This window comes from Sceloporus undulatus, chromosome 4 (genome assembly GCF_019175285.1).
Source record: "Sceloporus undulatus isolate JIND9_A2432 ecotype Alabama chromosome 4, SceUnd_v1.1, whole genome shotgun sequence".
NCBI classification, from domain to species: Eukaryota; Metazoa; Chordata; class Lepidosauria; order Squamata; family Phrynosomatidae; genus Sceloporus; species Sceloporus undulatus.
In genome coordinates this window covers 126,940,841-126,960,891 of record NC_056525.1, presented here as the reverse complement: position 1 = coordinate 126,960,891, position 20,051 = coordinate 126,940,841, and the positions used below count along the sequence as shown (strand labels likewise).

The following is a 20,051-nucleotide window of genomic DNA, read 5'->3' as shown; positions in this document are numbered from 1 at the left end:
CAAGATCCCCCGTGTATAACAAAATCCGTGTATGCTCAAGTCCCATTAAGTATAATGACATAGCAAAATGGTGTCCCTAATAAAAAATGGAACATCAAGGTAAATTTATACTTTTTTGGAACATTTTCAAACCGTGTATGCTTAAATCCGTGTATAAAAAATCCATGTATAAGAAGGGCCGACTGTACATTAACTATAATTTACAGTTACATTAAAGCTTAAATATGTTCAAATTAAGCCCATAAGTGACCATACTCATCTGTATTTTTAATTGTAATGCAGTTTTAAAATTGTTTTCAGATCTTCTAATCTTTCACTGATTTCAGATCTTTCAGATCAGTGTTGGTCCTTCAATTGTGATAGGACAATCTATGGTGGGATACAGACCACCCAAAAAGGGCGGTCTCCCACTGCCGTGGTTTGCTCCGTGGGGAAGCCGCAGACTCCAAACCGTGGAGCTTCCCTGCGGAGCAAAAAGAACCCGCAAAAAGTGGGTTCTTAATGCGGCACATTTGTGATGCCGCAATGCGCCAATGGTGAACTTGTGACGTCAGAAATGCACCGGGACGTGCGGATGCTAAGTGTCCACCGCGTCAAAATGGCGACGCCTGTTTGTACAGGGTGCTGCCATTTTGATGCCCCCGTCACGTGCTAGGGGTGAGGCCAATATGTGTGGGGCGCCACAAAGGCCTGTCTAGACATTTCTAAATGTTTCATAATGCATATTATTTCACTGACATTTTAAGCATATTTTGATGGATAAGGATGGTTTTCTCTTCATCAGCTTGGTATCATAGACCAACAAAATTTCTATTTTATACTTAATAAGTTAACAGAAGTCTTCCATCTCTTTTTTCCTATCTCATTTAGAATAATAGATCAATCCAGTAATAAAGAAATTGCTTCTTTTCCAATCTACAATGTGTTGTTCTGTGTTCGTGGACAAAATGGGACCTTAGAAAGTGACTGCTTTGCATTTACTGAGAGTTTCTCTGGTGCTGATGTATTCCAGATTCATGTCTTCTGTTGTGAAATAAAAGAGGCAGTAAGTAGAAATCTTACTACTTATTCAAAACCTGAAATGGTTCCATCATTAACAGTTTTGAGAATTGCTCCTCTTTCACATCAACTTAATGTCGTTTACAGTTTCATCAGGGTTTAGATTTTTTAAACTTCTGAGTTCAGAATGTCATATTATACTGGAGCAAGGAACAGCTTGATTGATGAAGCTTTTTAGCCTGGTGTAAAAAGCACCATACCAGTTTCTCTATCCTATAGGAACTGGTGTTTTAGAACTGTGGACCACGGAAATTTTCCTAATGGCTGCTGCATCATGCCCCAAAGGGTATTGCCCAGTGCATCACAGAGGTGGAGATGGGAAACAAATAGGGGTGGGTTTTTTTTGGTTGAATGTTTCTGTCACTTGTTGCTGCTAGTGATGGTTTTGACCTATAAAACCTTATATGGCTTGGGTCCAGCTTATTTGAAAGAACATATTTCTTTTTATGAGCCCACTAGAGGGTTGAAATCTTCTGGAGAGGCCCTTCTCTCTGTCCCAACACCCTCTCAAGCTCTTTTGGTGGGAACAATTTATTATTTATTTTATTTATCTGGAGTATTTATATCCCGCTCTTCAGCAACAAAGACTCTCAGAGCAGTTTATAATTTTTTTTAATTAGATAGTTCCCTGCCCTCAGGATTATAATCTAAAAGGACATGACACAAAAGGAGAAGGGTATGGTGATGGGGAAGGGATCAAGTTAATTGTTCTTCTCTTCCTCTGAGGCCATGGTCATGGTAGTTGGGCTGGAGGGAAGGCTCTTCTTACTTTGGGCTAGCCCTGATGGAGCTTGCTTGCCTCTCTCCTGCTTTGAGGCCGGATGGTGATGGCTTGGAAGGAGGGGAGGGGGCTTTCTTACTTTGGCCGATGGAGTTGGAACAAGAGAGAAGGCTCCTGGGCTCTGGAACTCCCTCCCTAGAGAGGCCAGGATGGCTCCATCCCTGGTATTCTTTTGGTGGCAGATAATATTCTTTTGCCATCAGGCTTTTTCAGATTGACAAGCAGAGTTGATTTTAAGGATTGGGTAAGTACTCTAAAGGCACCAGATGCTGTCTGATCTTGGAAGTTAAGGAGAGTTGGATGGCCAACAAGTACTAGATACTGTAGGCTGTACTATACAGTAAAAAACCAACACAACCATCTCTGAGTATTCCTTGCCTGAGAAAACCCCATGAAATTCATGGGACCACCCTAAGTTGACAGGTAACTTGGAGGCACATATACATACACAATGGTAATGCATAATAATTTCAAAACTTCAGTTCTTTAAAAATGTTTATGGGAAAAGCTTGGATAGATTTGTAAATACAGTCACTCCTCCTTTCTCACAGACATGAGGTCTGCGGTCTTCAATATTCACGGAGAGGCGCCCTCCATAATTTTCAATGGGGTGTGCCACTGTGGCACACGCCCTGTTCAAGCTTATGGGGCTTGAATATTGGCGAATCTCCATTTTCATGGGTGGTGGTGGTCCAGAACAGATCCCCCGTGAAAATGGAGGGCCAACTGTAATCTAAAGCTAACCTGAGAGATCTTACATATGTCTACCATGTAGGTTTTGTTAGACCTCTTAAAATACTGTAGAAATTCTAAACAGTGTGATAAACATAATTAATACAATTATCTGGGCTTCTCCTGTTGTGAAGAGTGTAGAATACAGAACAGTAAGCCTGTAGTGTTTGTCAAGCTTCTCTTGTCAGTAGGATAATTCTTGTTCCATAAAAACATTTCAGTAATAGATACAGCCTATGCTAACTGGTGGACAGGGACTCCAAGAGAAGATAATTTGGAGTTTAGCATTTTTTTCTAAATCTGCACTTATTCTGTAAAGTGGATCTTTGACATTTCAGATTTGCCAGGTAAATTTCTATGAATCCTCTGTGATTATTTGTGTGCGCATGTGCCTTGAAAGAAACATTCAAGTTGCCTGTTGAGGTATGGCAACCCCATTAATTTTTCACTGGGTTTTCCTAGGCAAGGAATACTCAAAATGTGGTTTTGCTCATTCCTTCCTCTGAATATAGATTGAGCAACCTGGTATTTGTTAGCTGTCTCCCATCCAAGTACTAAGCAGGGCTGACACTGCTTACTTCCAAGAACAGACAGGTCTGGTGTCTTTGGTATTTTAATGGTTGTATATTTTCTGTGCTTTTCTTTTTAGAAAATGAATAGATTGTCACTTGTTTTGGAAGATACTGTACATAAATGTATCCTTATTTTTTTTTAAATTCTTTTTTGTTGTTGGGGGTGAAATGCTGTAATAAAAGTTTATCTGAAATATGTGCTCCAAATATATTTCAAATATGATTGTGACTACTGGATAGATTTAATTTTATGTCTGTAAGAGATGGAAAATTCCTATTTATTTTACTGTCTTGTATACATTTTCGTAGAAATAAAGCCTTATAGTATTAGTTTCTAAGAAGAGTGCTTGGGATTATAGCTTAAATGTAGGTTACCATTTAAAGACTCTTATAGTGGCAGGTTTATCTGCTTTATAAGTGGGCATGGTTATGTTCCAGGTTCTTTGGCTTGTTTCATAAGCCATGCAAACATAACATGCTAAGGTTGGAAGAGCTGTTAACAGGTTGCAGATTTTGTCCTGTTAGCAGGAATTGTCCTTTGAATAAAAACCATTACAGTGTTACCCCGGGATACGAATGCGCCGCCTTACAAAATTTCCGGGTTACGAAAAAAATCCCTTTAAAAAAACTGTTCCGGGTTACGAAGGTTTTTTCGGGTTACGAAAAAATTTTTGGTGCTTTTCGGCGCTATTTCACACGAAATCGCGGCTTTTCCCCATTAGCGCCTATGGCTTTTTTGGCTTACGAAGTATTCCGGGTTACGAAAGCGGCGGCGGAACGAATTAATTTCGTAACCCGGGGTACCACTGTATTCTGAATAATCATGTAATTATGAGACTTTAGGCTAATATATCACAGTTATATCTCTAGCTATTTATAATAAATTATTGTTTTCTCTATACTCCCTTCTTGTCTCCTCCCTGCCCCAATTTTGTTCTCTTCTATCCTGTTTTTTAGGTCAGCCGAATTTTGTATAGTTTCTCAACAGCGTTCAAACGTTCCGCCAAACAGGGATCAGATTATGTAAAGGACACTGTTATTCCAACATCTGATAGTGATACTTTCACATTCAATGTTTCTTTAGAGGTCAGAGAAGATGATGGTAAAGGAAACTTCAGGTACATGGAAGGAAGGAATAAATTAAATGGGGGAGGGCATTCTGACCCATGCAGTTAAATTTCTTTTGCCCACCTAGTTAAGCCTGCTTTCTTTTCTCCCTCTGATGAGCTCAGAACAGTGTACTTTTGTTTGCAGACAGGGTGGGAAGGAATAATTATTCTTTAAAACAAGGTTGGACAAAGTGCAGATTGCAGGCTGCATGTGGCCTTCCAGAATCCCCCAAGGTTAAAAAATGTTTTGTCCCAAAATGCCCTCTAGGAGATATGGAGGACATTTCTATCACATTTGGGGGCCTCTAGGAGTCAAACAATTTTTTCTTTTTTTCCCCCAAAACCCTTTTTGCCCCCAAATGTCCTTTAGAAGGTGTGGGGGATATTTTTACCATGTTTTGAGCTGACCAGGGCGGGGGGATAAGCTTAAGACCTAATATAAGCCCTTTTTGAAACAGGAAATGAGCAGGAAATTACTTCCATTAACTTTGTGGTATTAGAAATGTTAGGAAATGACACAAGGTGGAACTGTGGCGGAACCTATTACAGTTCCAGTGGCAGTTGACAGTTGACACTTGCATTATGGAATGTTGATGCTGTCAGTCCTTCTGAGAGAGAGTGTCAGTTATGACAGTTGGTGTTAGAGTAACTGCCTCTCTGTTTTTGTTGTTATGGTTGTTTGGTTGGCAAAGTAACTTATTTATTAAAGTAACTTATTTATTAAAGCCCTCGTGTAGAGTGAAGGCTTGAAGTGCTCTTGTCGTTATTTCTCAAGCCGGGAGCTTAAGGCCGTTTGCAGAGGTGAAGGAATATTTTCCTTCTTGGTCTGAATACCTTTGCAGACATGTCTTCAGATTCCTTCTCCCTGGCGTCCTGTCGATGTGGTTCAACTCTGTAGGTGGTCATGGTGGACACATCGCGTCTTTCCACGCCCTAACAAGAAAGACCTCTCCTGGGCCTAAAATGGCCCAAGACAGCACAAAATCATGGTGAAAATGCCCCATTATCCCATTTTTGGCAGCAAAAATTGTTTTTTGTTTCATTTTACACGAGCAGATGCACCAGCGAGTGTGCTGCCTTCCAAGGTCTTTTGTGGGGGGCTAATGCGACTCCCTAACCTTGCATAGTTATCTATCTCTACTTCAGAGGATGTTGATTAACAACTATGGGTCAGTCCAGGTTACTATTGCTATTATTATATGGAGGAGAAGGTGGCATGGCATGTTAAGATGAAATGAAAGAAACTTGGGGTTTGCTGACCCAATGAGAATAAGACAGTTTTGAACAGAGAGCTGTAATTTGCCTGAAGTTTATAACAATATAGTTGTTATGGCTTTGTTGTGATGACTTTATAATACTTGCATTTCTCTGAAATGAGTGAATTTACTTCTTTAAAATGCTCCAGATATTGCACTTGTTCTTTCCTTTATGAATATTAAGTTCTGTATGTGGTAATGGAATTTTATTCTTTTTTAGCCCAGTACCAAAGGACAGAGAGAAATTTTATTTTAAACTAAAGCAGGGACTTGAGAAAAAGGTTGTGATTACTATACAACAGATTTCCAACAAAGAATTAGCCATTGAAAGGTAATAATATAAACCACAAGTGTGGAAATTCTCTATTGTTACCATTTTTCTTGTGTTGTTGTGTGCCTTTTAGTTGCTTTTGAATTACAGTAACCCTAAGATGAACCTTATCATGGGGTTTTCTTCACAATATTTCTTCAGAGGAGGTTTGCCATTGCTTTCCCCTGAGATTGAGAGCATTTGATTTTCTCAAGATCACCAGTGGGTTTCATGGCTGAGCTGGGAATTCAACCCTGGTCCCCAGAGTCATAGTCCAACACTCAAATCACTACACCATGCTGGCTTTTTGAAGTGGTATAAGCACTACAAAAACAGAACTGCAAGTCTATTTTGGCTACCAGTTTTGTTTCTGGTCCTGAACTAGAATGCTAGTTGTTACTTTAAATCCCACAGTGGTATCAAACCAGCTTAATGTTTAAAGGACTATCTGTACATGTATCTTGGTGAAGCCTACAGGTTAAAAGGCTGTCCTGCATGACTGGATAAATCCACTTACAGCCAGGCTTGGAAGAATCAGTCTAGTTGTGAATGTGATCCAAGGTAAAGTGGCAATGGTCATGGTGGAGATAGACACGAAAAGGGAATCTACTCTGTGAAAAGGATTTGTTGGCATGGCTCAGGCAAAATTCTCCAGAGAGCTGGGGAACTTTTTTTTGTAAATGCTGAATTCCACTTTTTGCCAATTTAACTTGTTTTTAAAAAAACATTAATTGGGTAATGTTTGGCTCAAGTTACACTTTTAATTGTGGAGGGGGGCACTTTTTAAACATTGGTACAATGTATCTCTTCAAGTAAGTTGTCCTCATCCATGTGGCTACACTTATTGCAATGTATGTAGATAGCACCAATACAGACTCCAATTCTCTTATTTAAATGTAAAATGATGGATAATATGTTTATACAAATCAACTTTTTAACAAGCATTTTTTCTTATGTGTACTTTTAAAATATCATTTGCAGGTGCTTTGGGATGCTGCTAAGTCCAGGTCGAAATGTCAAAAACAGTGACATGCACCTTCTGGATATGGTAATAATCCTCTTGTCTAACTAGTAAAGGCTGTGAGATAACACATCATTTTTATGATGGATTTTTTCTCTATCAGCGTATCCATGATTTTATCTTGCAGATCTACTTGAATTTTAAATAGTCTTCTTGGCTCTGAAGTGGGAATGCTTATTACTCTGTGGGAAATATATATGTGTGTGTATACATATATATATGTACACACACATATATACAATACATACAGTGGGCCCTCCACATTCGCTGGGGTTAGGGGCACAGGACCCCTGTGAAAGTGGGAAAATTGCAAATTTAAAAAACACTATTTTAAAACCTGAGATAACACCTCTCTAGGAATCTGTAGGTCCTCCAGGACAACTCTGTCATCAGCATCCACCAGAAATTGATTACAGTGGCGGAATATAGACCGGCGCTTTGCGGCGGTCTCCCGCTGGCGCCATTTGCTCCGTGAGGGAGCCGCAGCAGCCAAACCGCGCGGCTCCCGCACGGAGCAAAAAAGAAGCTCCATTTTGGAGCTTCTTTTTGCGGCGCCTTTATGATGTCGCGAGGCGCCGCTGGCGCATTCGCGACATCATAGGCGTTGCGACACATCTGGACGCTATGCGTCCAGTACGTAAACATGGCGGGCCCCATGTGGAAGGGGCGCGGCATGTTGTACGTATTCTATACGTACTAGGGTTAGGGGGGTGCGGAAGCACCGCCCCTTCCTAACCCTAGTACTCATAGAATACGTACTATATGGCGGTCTATATCCCGCCAGTATTGTGCTGGAGGACTGACATGCCTAGATAAGTGTTTTCTTTAGGAACCTCTAGGTCTTCCAGAATGACCCTATGGTTGACTTCTGGCAGAGCTGTGCTGGAGAATCTAGAGAGAACATATTAATCAAATCCACAAAAGTCAAAGCTGCAAATGTGGAGGGCTGACTCTGTACATAATCATTCATTGAACATGTGGGCTGAAGTAGAGTACAGTTTGAAATTTTTGTGCTTTTTAATGCTGTTTGTTTACTAATGTATACCTCAGTTCTTGGCTAATTATCTCATTTCCAGGTTTTATTACATACAAATGAGTTGCTTGTTAAAAAGGGACTCATTTTTCCATAGTTTTCATGTGATTTCCCAGCATGCATCACAGCAGCCTTTTTTCTTGTAGGCAGTTCTACTGGCTAGGAGAGCTTCATCTAAAAGGTTCAGGTAGTAGGTCAGAACTGTTTTGCCTTATCCCTTTCACAGATTTGCTCCAGGAAGGCTAAAGGTTTACAAGAAATTTTTGTGTCATTGATTGTTGGGTGGATACTGTATATGTGCAGTGTTATTACTGTTGCTACTATTTTCTGCATTCCTTTTTGTTATTGTTGTACAGACTCTATATGTTTTATTGCAAAAACTCAATAAATTAATTAAAATAAAGAAATTAAGATAGGAACACACCCAGATTAGTGGAACAAGGCAGATATAAATTTAATCGCCAAAGAAGGAAAAGATATAACAGACATGAAAAATTGCAGGCTGATATCTCTTCTGAATGTGTATAATGACAAAAAAATCAAAAATATCTTAAAATACAGGATTCATGAGGACCAAAATGGCTTCCTTCCCAATAGATCAATAAAGGAAAATACAAGAATTGCAATCAGTGTTACAGAATATTACAAAAAATAAAAATTGGGAATAATATTCTTGGATGCCATGAATGGTTGATATATAGAGAAATACTAAAGACACAAGAGGGAAAGTTTCAAATAAAATTGACAGAAGATTTAACAGCAGAAAATATACAATGCCATTAGTTCCTCTATTGTCAGTTGCATGGAAGCTTTAGGAATGATATGAAATTAGTTGCGATAGATGATGGACAGATAGAATTGGGAAAAATAATTCAATAAAATAAAATATATTAAATAAAAATAAAAATAGTGGAACTAAATACATGATAGCAAAATTCTATAAGATGATTTTAAAATTAGAAATGGAACAAGAAAGAACGGAAAAAAAAAACATGAATGTCTGGGCTCAAAATATTGGTCATTTTGTACAACTGCAGCATTGGGGAAAATCCTGTGGTGAAAATTTGATATTTACAAGAGGTTATAATACAAAGGAAAACTACTTCAAAATGCTGTTTAGATGGCATTTAATGGCATATAGATTAGCAAAAATCCAAGAGACTATGAACAATACATGTTGGAAATGTGGAAAAATTAAAAGTACATTCTTCCACACTTGGTGGCAATGCAATGAAGCAGAAATATTTTAGAGGAATATTCACATACTCATAACAAAGAGTTTAAACATTAATTACTCCATGAAACCAGATACTCTATTTATTGAATATGTTACATCCACTGGGTGACAAATTGGAAAAGAAATTCTGGAGAATCATTATCTCAGCAGCAAAAATGGTATATGCTAGAATGTGGAAAGGAACGGACATACCCTCAAAAGATAATTCACTTTTATATTTACTTGAGATGGTGGAAATGGATGTTAACAATATGGACAACAACTTGCTGAAGAAATACAAGAATGAATGGAGAACATATACAGAACATATTGTTAAAAAAAGCAGACTCGGACACAGAAGGAGGAGTGAAAATGGGAGGAAGGAATATCAATAGATGACGCCATAATACTAGAAGAAAACCTCACAGAACTGGAACAATTGTTAAGGAAGATCAAGGAAGAATGTGCAAAGGCAGGCTTACTGTTGAACATAAAGAAAACAAAAATAATGACCACGGAGAATCCACACAAATTCAACCTAAACAATGAATTAATAGAAAAAGTAAAAGAGTTCTCATACCTGCGATCAAACTTTGATAGGAATGGGGACTGCAGCCAGGAAATAGAAGAAGAGTAAGAATGGGGAGGGCAGCTATGAAACAACTAGAAAAAATCCTAAAATGCAAAAATATACAACTCAGCACAGAAATAGAATCATACAAACCATTGCATTCCATGTATGGATGTGGTAACTGGACAGTTCAGAAAGAAGATAGGAAGAAAATTAATTCATTTGAGATGTAGTGCTAGAGGAGAGTGCTGAGGATTCTGTGAACAGCCAAAAAGACAGACAAATGGATCCTAGAACAGACAAAGCCAGAAATTATTATTATTATTATTATTATTATTATTATTATTATTATTAACAACCTTTATTTATCTTTTTAATTGGATGGTTCCCTGCCCTCAGGCTTACAATCTAAAAAGACACGACACAAAAGGAGAAGGGAGTGGTGGTGGAGAAGGGGACGAGGGCCAGCAGTTCTTCTCTACCTCTGAGGCCTGGATCAGGGGAGATGGACTGGAGGGAGGGCTTGGCTGCTTAATGGATGGTTAATCTTCCAGGGAGGCCTGGAATCTCCCTGGAAGCCAGGATGACAAAACTGAGGCTGTTGTACTTCGTGTACAACATGAGAAGGCATGACTCATTGGAAAAAACAATAATTTTGGGAAAGGTGAAGGTCAGTAGGAAGAGAGGAAGGCCACATGCTAAATGGATGGACTCTATTAAGGAGGTCACAGTATGACTTTGCAGGAACTAAGCAGAACAGTGGAGGATAGGGAGTCTTGCAGATGTCTGATCCACAGGGTCACCATAGTTTGAGATTGACTTAGAAATTTAACAAGAGAAGTAGAATGGCTGGAAAGAGAGTATGCACAGAGAGACAGTTAAAGATGTAAATAGTCTGGAAATTTTAGGAGCTGAATTTTATTTAATGATGTATGGTAGATTATTAAAATAATCATATAGGCGATTATGAAATGAGGATTTGTTATGTGTTATTAATTTTAGTGATTTATTAAAATGTGAAGTTAGTACAGTATTAAAGTTATTATAAAAGTAGGAATATTAAGAAGAAGAAATTGTGTTACAAAAGATGTAAAAATGTACTGTAATAATATGATGTAAAATAACAACAATAATAAGGAATAAAATAAATATAAGGAATAAATATTAAAAAATATTTTGGGATATATATTATATATTATACCATACAATGATAATTTATTTTGGGTATGAACATCTGAAAAGTGATGCCAATTATTTTATCTAACACTTTGCTCCTGGTAATGGTCTTTGGACTGAACAGTCAAGATTGCTTACTGCAGGAGTTCCATACAAAAATAATGTGCTTCTGGCTGCCAGCTGCACGTATCACATGGAAGTTTTATTTATCAGAAAATTTGCAAAATCATCTGCCTGGTATCTTTATATAATCTAGCTGGACCAAGTAACATATCCTGAATAGCCCCATGATCTTCAGCATAAATGTTCATATTGTATGTTTAAGTTTAAAAGATGCATTAAATTTGGAATATGTTTTTCCTGAAGATAGTCCTTATCGCTGTTGTTGTTTTCATAGACATCATATATGAAGCCAGTTGGCATATGTATGGAATTTTCACTTGTAATTTGCAGTAGGCAGCCATTTTGGGTTATTTCTGTCAGTACTGGGAATAACCATATATGTAATTTGATAAAAATTATTGACTCTATGGGAACAGTTTCCAGTAAAAAATCTCTGTAGGCATGTTTTGATCTTTAAAATGCCTCTGGTGTATTCATAGCTGGGGCTTTTCCAGACATAAAATAGAAATGAAATATTAATCTTGAAAAAATAATATCTGTTTTCTTAGGAGTCTATGGGGAAAAGCTGTGACGGAAAATCTTACGTTATTACTGGGATTTGGAATCCTAACATACCCACCTTTTTAGTTCTTAATGAAGAAACTCCTAAAGGTAATTATGCATTTAAAATTCTGTTTTTTTTTTCACCAGGTGTTTTCTGTATTTATAGGACTAGAAGTGAATTTAAGATCCCATGCAGCCTTCTACTCTGGCCAGTGTATCTTCATGTGTTATATGTACAGCAGCATATAGATTTTTTAAAATAAACCTTGACAGTTTTAGAAGCTGTGTTGTGTGTTAGATTAAAAGGTACAAAACTGGTGTATAGCCTTCTGATAAGAAAAAGAAGAAAATTAGGGAACTGAGGGAGAGAAAGGAAAAAGAAAGTTTGGTAGAGAAAGTATTCTGATGCCATTTAGTTGTGTGAATATTGGAGAGCTGCAGAGAAAAATAGAGAGGTGACAAGACAGAGTTATGAAATAATGAGCCACTTGAAAGTTTCTGTAAAAGACCATCACTAGATTAGCGGCATGATTAAATTGCTCTTAATTTAATAATTTGTTATTGTACATGCAACTCAGCTTGTTTTGTGTGCTACAGACAAACGCGTGTACATGACTGTGGCAGTAGATATGGTGGTCACAGAGGTGGTAGAACCAGTACGCTTTCTCATGGAGACACTTGTGCGTGTGTATCCTGCTAATGAGCGCTTCTGGTACTTCAGCAGAAAAACCTACACAGAAACATTCTACATGAAACTGAAACAGGTAATGTTTTTTTTAAATGAACAAAGGAGAAAAATTAAATGTGATAACTTAGAAAGTTCTTCATTGTCTGCTGGAGCTTGGTTCCAGGAGCCCCAGAATACATGGATGCTCAAGTTATATAAAATGGCAAAACCAAGCTTTATGTTTTGGGATTTATATCTTTTTGGAATATTTTCAAGCTGTGGATAGTTGAATGTGTGGATAAAGACTCTGTGAATATAGAGGGCCTACTGTATTTGTTTCTGTACTTTCTTCTCAAAGTGCTACAAATAAGTATGCAAGTTAGGTTGGCATTAAATTGCCAACCTAGATGTGAAGAAGAGACAGTGAGGGACTGGCTATACAGTATAGCTTCTTTAATGATTTGGGGTTAGAGCCTTGACTTCCTCCTCAGAATGACTCTTCAGCAAAGCTAGTGTTTGACTGGGAGGAGTAAACTGTTTAAGTAATTCAGGCCCAAAATGCACAGGTCAAATAAGGTGGCATCCAGCTGCTTTGAGATTGTGGCATTTACATGACACATGTCCTCAAAGCAGCCAGAAGCCACTCTGTGGGTGTGGTAAGCAGAGAAAAGCTGGACCTTTAAGGAGCAAAAATAATCCGCTCCTGCCGGCAGCTGGGTGACTGTGGCAGCGGCCTGCTTCAGGAGTGGGCTTGCAGTTGCCACGGTCCTGGCCCAATCCTTCCAGGCTGTATGCTTCAGCCCTTTGTTGTAATCCAACTCAGGCAAACCATATGTTTGGTTGGTTCATAGTAATGACAGCTTGTGATAAATGGGAATGCCTCCATTTATCAGGACCTTCTTCCCTGGGGGAGGAGGTACTGTAATATGAGGAGTGATGACATCACTGGTAACGTGAGGGCAACCAGCGGGCAGTTAAAAAAGAACCTTCTAGATGGTGGTTGGAAAAAGACAGTTAAGGCAGTTGAGAGGGAGAAGGCCTGAGGAAGAGCAAGACCCTGGTTTCATTCCTTTTAATGGCCTTAGCTCGGCTAGTGTCTGTTCTAATTGTAGGTTAACAGTATAAGGTCCAGCATTGTCCCAATGCATTGCTGGGGTGTGACAAGTTAATCATTTGGCAGCGGGTTGTTTTAGAAATTAAGGTGGTCTCAAGGGGTCCCATCCAGGTCAGCAGGAGTGGAGTGGGGCCATAGAGAACCTTCCACCATGTTGGCATGGGGTTCCTCTGCTTCTGTCTTATTTCCTGGGGAGAAATTTAAGAGAGGGTAGGAAGCAGAGGAAAACCTTCACACCATTGTCATGGTTGTGGATGAAGGGACTGAGTTAGTGTATGTTACCAAGACCTGGATAGAAGAACTGGGAGGAGTAGACCCGTACCAGCATTGTCAATCAAAGTATATGGTTTAGTGCATACATAGAGATACTTTTGGGGGCAGTTCTAGTAATCGGTGAGACACTGTCACTATGACCTGGGCTAAATGACTAATCTGTCCTGGTGCAAGATTTAGTTGTTCTTTCTTCTTCTTCTTTTTTTGTTAATTTAGCCAGAAAGATAGATTATCCCCATTGCTTGGTATGGTTCTTGCTGTGGCACCAGAAAACAGTCAGACAGTCTTGGAGAGGTTCACTGTTGAAATTACTGGGGATACCTTAGGAAGTCCATCTCATCATTTTGTGGCTACCATGACATGCATGGGACTGTCTCAATGTGTCATTGTTCTAACCAGTAGGCAAGGCATTCATTTGATCTAGCATTTCCAGTTGAGTGTGAAGCTGGAGATCTGAACTTCCAGAGGTTGTTCTGTAAACATGATCACATCACATCCTTTTGAACCACATGATCAGACCACATCCTGTTGATTGACTCTGGCCATTCCTCTTTGCTGAGTTAATAGATCTGTTAAGTTGTCTCCCTCAGGAATGAATCATGAATACTGTACTTTTGGGAAATTTTCAGTTAACCTGACAGATGCTTGTGTTAAGACCTTGAGTAGTTTTTCATAGAATCATAGAAACATAGAGTTGGAAGAGACCACAAGGGCCATCCAGTCCAACCCCCCTGCCATGCAGGAACTCTCAATCAAAGCATACCCTACAGATAGCCATTCAGCCTCTGTTTAAAGACTTCCAAGGAAGGAGACTTCACCACTCTCCAGGGAAGTGTGTTCTCCTGTCAAACAACCCTTCTGTCAGGAAGTTCCTCCTAATATTGAGGTGGAATCTCTTTTCTGTAGCTTGCATCCATTGTTCCAGGTCCTGTTCTCAGGAGGAGCAGAAAACAAGCTTGTTCCCTCCTCAATATGACATCCCTTCAAATATTTAGTTTTTGTTTGTTCCAATGACACTAGAGGAATATAGAGATCAGAACTATAACAAGTATAAGCAGGTATGACATTGCATCTACATTGCTGCCTGTTTCCTTGTGAGCTCAATTGAAGCTTTGTGTTTACCTTGAAAACCTTTAATGCTTGAGGACTCACATCTCTGAAGTTGAAATCTGTATATCAGTTTTAAATATTTTTAAATATTTTCATAACATAAATGAGCATATTATATTTATTATTATTATTATTATTATTATTATTATTATTATTATTATTATTAATACCCCACTCTTCAGCCAAGGCTATCAGAGCGGCTTACAATTTGTTAATTAGACATTTCCCTGCCCTCAGACTCACAATCTAAAAAAGACAAGACACAAAAAGAGAAAGGAATGACAGTAGGGAAGGGGAAAAGTCCAGCAGATGTTCTCCCGCGGAGGCCTGTTGGAGCTGGCCTGCCATCCCCTCCCTCAAGATGGTGGATAGAGGGAAGGCTTTTCTTCTTTCTAATGTTCTGAGGGGGTCTTTTGCAGACATTTAGCAGGCTCCTACTTTCCTAATTGTTGTTGTTTACCTTCAAGTTGTTTCCGATTCATGGCGATGCTACTACAGGGTTTTCTTGGCAAGGTTTCCATGGCCTTCCTCTTTGGAAGAGATAGTATCATTTGACCAAGGTCAGCTAGTGTGTGTAGAAAGAAAATTAAGAAACCTTTTCAACAAGATCTGAGAAATCGAAGTGAAATTTAAACCAAGATTGGGAATGCCCTATGACAGGCAAGGGAATACATTATATGAAACATCTACAGTATTAACACTAATCAAAGAAAGAGTTGCTTAGAGCTTGAAATATGTTTACTGTTGCATATCTAGTGTGATGGGGAAAGCCACACAAACACTGAAGATGCAATTTATGAAGTCATGAGTCTTCACCGAGAGTCAGAAAGACAGGAAGAATCAGTCAGTTCCTCAAGTTGTATAGATCAAACTTCTCCACAAGATGATGATGCTGAAGAGGGTAAGAGTAAAATGAACCACTTTTAGTTTTATGAATTCATCATTATACAATGGGCCCTTCTCTTATGCGGGGGATTTGTTCTGGACCCCCCATGTAAGAGAAAAAACGTGTATGCTAAAGTCCCATAAGAAGCAATGGGGCTTGTGCCTGCGACACACCACTAAACATGTGCCATGGGCGCACGCCCCCTTATTCCTTCCTGGGTGTGGGAGGCTTTTTTCCAGCGCGGCTTCCAGAGTATGCTGGAAGCCGCGTATGGTGCACCCACTTATGAGCCGGGCGCACTGTATGCTGTTGCTCATAATTGTTTTTGCTCGGAATGTACCTAAAACAGGAAAGATACACAATTTATTATCAATAACTGGTAATCAATAATTCACTAAATGTATTGTGTCACCTCTGTCTTTCTTCTTCCCTGACAGTGAAGAAGTATGGAAGCCTCTGGCAAATAGTGAAAATATCAATGTTAATTCTGCACCTATTCAAATGAGGCCTCTTTTGATTTTTTTAAAAAAATGTGCTGCCCTTTTGTGTGCATATAGGGAACGAATACACAAGGCAGCCAGGCCAGCCAATTCACTCAAAGAGTGAATTTTTTAGAATAAGTTAGTTAGTTAGTTGGCTAATTTATTTTACGGGCCAAAGACCAGACAGTCAAGCGGCAAGATCACAATGTTAAATATAAAAGAAAGAAATAGAAAATAAAACAACCAATGTAGTATATAGGTAAATAAAATATACTAAAATATAAATATACATTACTTGGTCTTGGCTCACTTTGCAGAGAAGTACTAAAGGCATATGTCCAGCAGGGTCTTCAACACATTAATGGACTTAAAGGCCACATTTGATTCCTGGGCTAAATTGGAGTATTGATGGACATGAGACTCCTTGGCCTAATTAAGACACTTTGTAATAATAGCCAACTGTGAGTAAGCTGTGGACCACAGAGATACCTCTCTGAAGTTATATCTATGTTGAAAGGGGTGAGATAGGGATGTAGAGTATTGGCTTGTCTTCATCTTTACTCTCTAACTTGGGTAATGAGATGGCATTAAAATGGCATTAAAATGTATCAAACAAAGATTGTGCAATATTGCATATTATGGTCTTCAGGCCAAGTCTGCCACATCTTGTTCACCCATTTCTTTAAATATCTGGTTTGTTGGACCCTTCTGATGTGCTGTCTATTTGACTGAGTCAAACTACCACATACGTATTATTCATTAAGGCCAGAAGCAACACATTCCCCTCAGAACTACTCTTTGGCAGATAAGACCAGAGAAAGTGAAGTATTAAAAATTGGCCAGGATACTGGTAATGTATCATAAGAAGAGTTCAGTCACACAGTGTCAATAGGGGACAGCTTAATGAATGTGTAACTGTATTTCTCCTAACATTCCTTTAGAATGTAGTTAGAGAAGAAGAAAAGGAGGATTAGAATTCTTCTGCTTGCTGTCCATAAACATCATAAATTTTATCCCCAACAACGACAATTGTAAGAGTTTTCTTGTTGGAAAAAGACATGGGTCAGAATGGAGGGAGGAACATCATGCATGTGGGCCTAATTCAGCCAGTGAACTACCCCAGGCCAGCCTGGAAAGGGTCTGAGGTGCCCCACACCCTGATGATTTTTCAGCCTCATCCCAGTCTCCTGCATAATCAGGAATAGATTGGAGAGAGAGAAATCCCCGTTATATCTCAGATAACTGTGTGCAGTTTTGCTTTCTCCTCCCCTCCCCTCTATCTGGGGGACGGGGAAGCAGATTTGGGTACCAGGACACATCCCAATTTCTTTGATCTTGCATAGGCTGGATGATGTTGGGAATGACCTGATTTGACCCACACCCTTGATGTGACATCAACAATTGCAGCAGCCAGCTGCAGCCTCCAGCCAGTATGATAACTCAGGGCCGAGCTTTGCTCTCTCATCACCTTCCCTTGGGAAGAAGAATCTTAATGTTAATGCCTTTTTCTCTTTTTCTGTCTTTGTCTTCCAACAAACCAGAGATGAAATCCATGGTTTGTTGTAGTCTGATTTCTTGCGACAGAAACAAACCAGAGTGGCATTTCTGCTTAGGCGTGTTTGATGTGATAAACCTCTAAGTGAACCTCTGGGATTTCTTTAGCTGTTTCTGCTACAGATAGAAGGCAGCTTCTTCTCCTCAGTAATCAAGCGTTCCCTGTAGATCTCTGGTTTACTGTGTTAACATGTGCTTGTTTTTCTGTTTCATTTGATTTTATTGTGGGCTTCCTCCATTCCAACATTAGAGAAAATGTGTCATAATCATTGAAAATAAACTTCAGAGAAGATGCCCATGTATCATTCATTATTCACTGTACAAACATTACTGTTTATTAAAGTTTGTTTTCTGTCTTGCACTTACTTGTACAAAGTGTGGAATGGGGATCAGAATATATTTTGACACTGATAAATTGTTGTTGTTCTTTGTGGGGGATCCTCTTCCCCCTACAGAAAGTGATAATGAACTTTCAAGTGGCACTGGTGATGTATCAAAGGATTGCCCAGAGAAGATCTTGTATTCTTGGGGAGAACTACTAGGACGATGGTAAGGATAATTTAGAATATAATGATTTATAAGAGTAGTTTTAAAAAAACAACTTGTAAAACAATGTGAAATGTATTTGGTCCAAGAACTGTTTATACATTGCATCCATCTCTTTTTTGTGTCATTCAGTCACTTTCTTAATAAGCTAGCTTTAATTTAAAAATAGTTTGTAATCCTCATGATTGCAGAAATGTGCTTTAAAGAAAACTATATATTTTTTAAAAAAGATTCGGGACTTACTCAGTTCTTGTGTTTGTCTATCACATTTTAAAGCAGCAACAACAAAAATGTTTGAAACTGTACAGTTGGCCCTCCTTATAGGTGGGCTTGCCAGCCGCGGCTTTGAGCTCACGTGGAAGGCAAGCCCAGGCAGAAATAATGGGGCACGTACTCGCGTTGTGAGCCCTGTTCGCTGCCGCAAGCATGCACCCCATTATTTCCTATGGGGCTTGAGCATATGCTCTTTTTCCCATACATGGTGTGTGTGTGTGTGTGTGTGTGTGTGTGTGTGTGTCCTGGAATGGATCCTCTGCGTATGGAGAGGGCAGACTGTATTTGGAAAAAAGATTCTGTGTCATACTGCAAACAGTGGACACTGCCCCCTTGAAGTGACTCTTAGTTCTCATATCCATGATTGGATGTTTTTTTTTTCTGTCTGTTATTTTATTGAATAGTTTGATGCTTTGTATTTTAATTTTTTGTATTATGTGGATTGTTGTTTTTAACTTGATGTAAGCCGCCCTGATCATAGGAAGGACGGGATATAAATAAAAATTTTATTATTATTATTATTATGTTGCATAGCTGTGCCCAGTTTTGTTGTGGCTTATTGTTTTCTAAATATTTGGAGAATATAGACATATAATAATTAAAAATTATGATCGTAATTATGATTTGATTCTTTAAATGTATTAATGTCTCTCTAGATGTCAAATTTGCAGTTATAAATTTCTTTTAAAAATGACTGAACTAACATTTTTCTGTTTTCTACTTCTGCATCTATATATTTAAGTGTGTGCATAGCTAGCTAGCTAGCTAGCTAGATAGATAGATAACAGATACACAAACAAACAAACTCAGGATGAGCTCGGAGCATCTGATGAAATGGACTTGAGTCATGAGAGTTTGTTATATTATTAAATGTGTTCAAATTGTCACAACATTATTTGTTATTTTTAATGACAATGAAATTTAAAGACCAATTTAACTTAGTGTCCATTGTCATTTAACATTATTGATGATACTGAAGTTTTAAAAAAATTAACTGACCCTCGCTAATTGACTTGAAAGGCAAGCAAAAGGCCAACACCTGATCCAGCCCTGTATCTGCATTTACATTTATATGAAAGAGTAAAATAGATCTGAAATTCAAGATTTTTAATGTCTCAAGGCTTAAATCTTTTGGACATTCTATTAAGAGGAAGTTGTTGTTTGTTGGTGTTGTGTGCCTTTAAGTCATTTCCGACTCACCCTAAAGTGATCCTGTTACAGGGTTTTATTGGCAGAAGTTAACTGTTTTATAAATATTCTGTTATAAAAAATCTGTTTTATAAATATTCAAACATCTGCCATCTGGGTTTACTTCAGCAGTCATTTCCCAAAGCTCCATAATGAAAAATGATTTTTGAGTTTCTGAAGAGCAGGTTATCTTTTTCTGCGTAATTGAGTTGAGATATTTGTAAATTAGTCCAAACAAATTAGATTCCATTGTGTAAAACATTGATTAAAATCATACGCCAGAAACACACCCTACCACCATATGAAACTGACATCCTAGAAATTGTAGCCATTATTGTGTCTCAGATGTAATGCTTTGCTTTTTCATTTCTTCATGCTATTTAACTATTTGTTTGGAATTTTCTCTGCAAATTAAAAAGTAACTAGAAATCAAAGAGGAGGTGGAATATGCATTTT

General features: G+C 38.5%; 1 protein-coding gene across 6 annotated transcripts in view; it reads left to right on the top strand.

Moving 5' to 3' along the window:
• The window catches only part of RABGAP1L (RAB GTPase activating protein 1 like), a 177,737-nt gene that overhangs the window by 20,732 nt on the left and 136,954 nt on the right, over positions 1-20,051 (top strand). For all 6 annotated transcript variants that reach the window (XM_042466392.1, XM_042466395.1, XM_042466396.1 and 3 more), the window contains exons 5-12: positions 871-1,045; positions 4,102-4,262; positions 5,730-5,840; positions 6,801-6,867; positions 11,508-11,610; positions 12,100-12,266; positions 15,423-15,567; positions 18,044-18,137. In XM_042466392.1, coding sequence (XP_042322326.1) covers positions 871-1,045; positions 4,102-4,262; positions 5,730-5,840; positions 6,801-6,867; positions 11,508-11,610; positions 12,100-12,266; positions 15,423-15,567; positions 18,044-18,137 — 1,023 coding nt within the window. The remainder of the gene's footprint in view (positions 1-870; positions 1,046-4,101; positions 4,263-5,729; positions 5,841-6,800; positions 6,868-11,507; positions 11,611-12,099; positions 12,267-15,422; positions 15,568-18,043; positions 18,138-20,051) is intronic.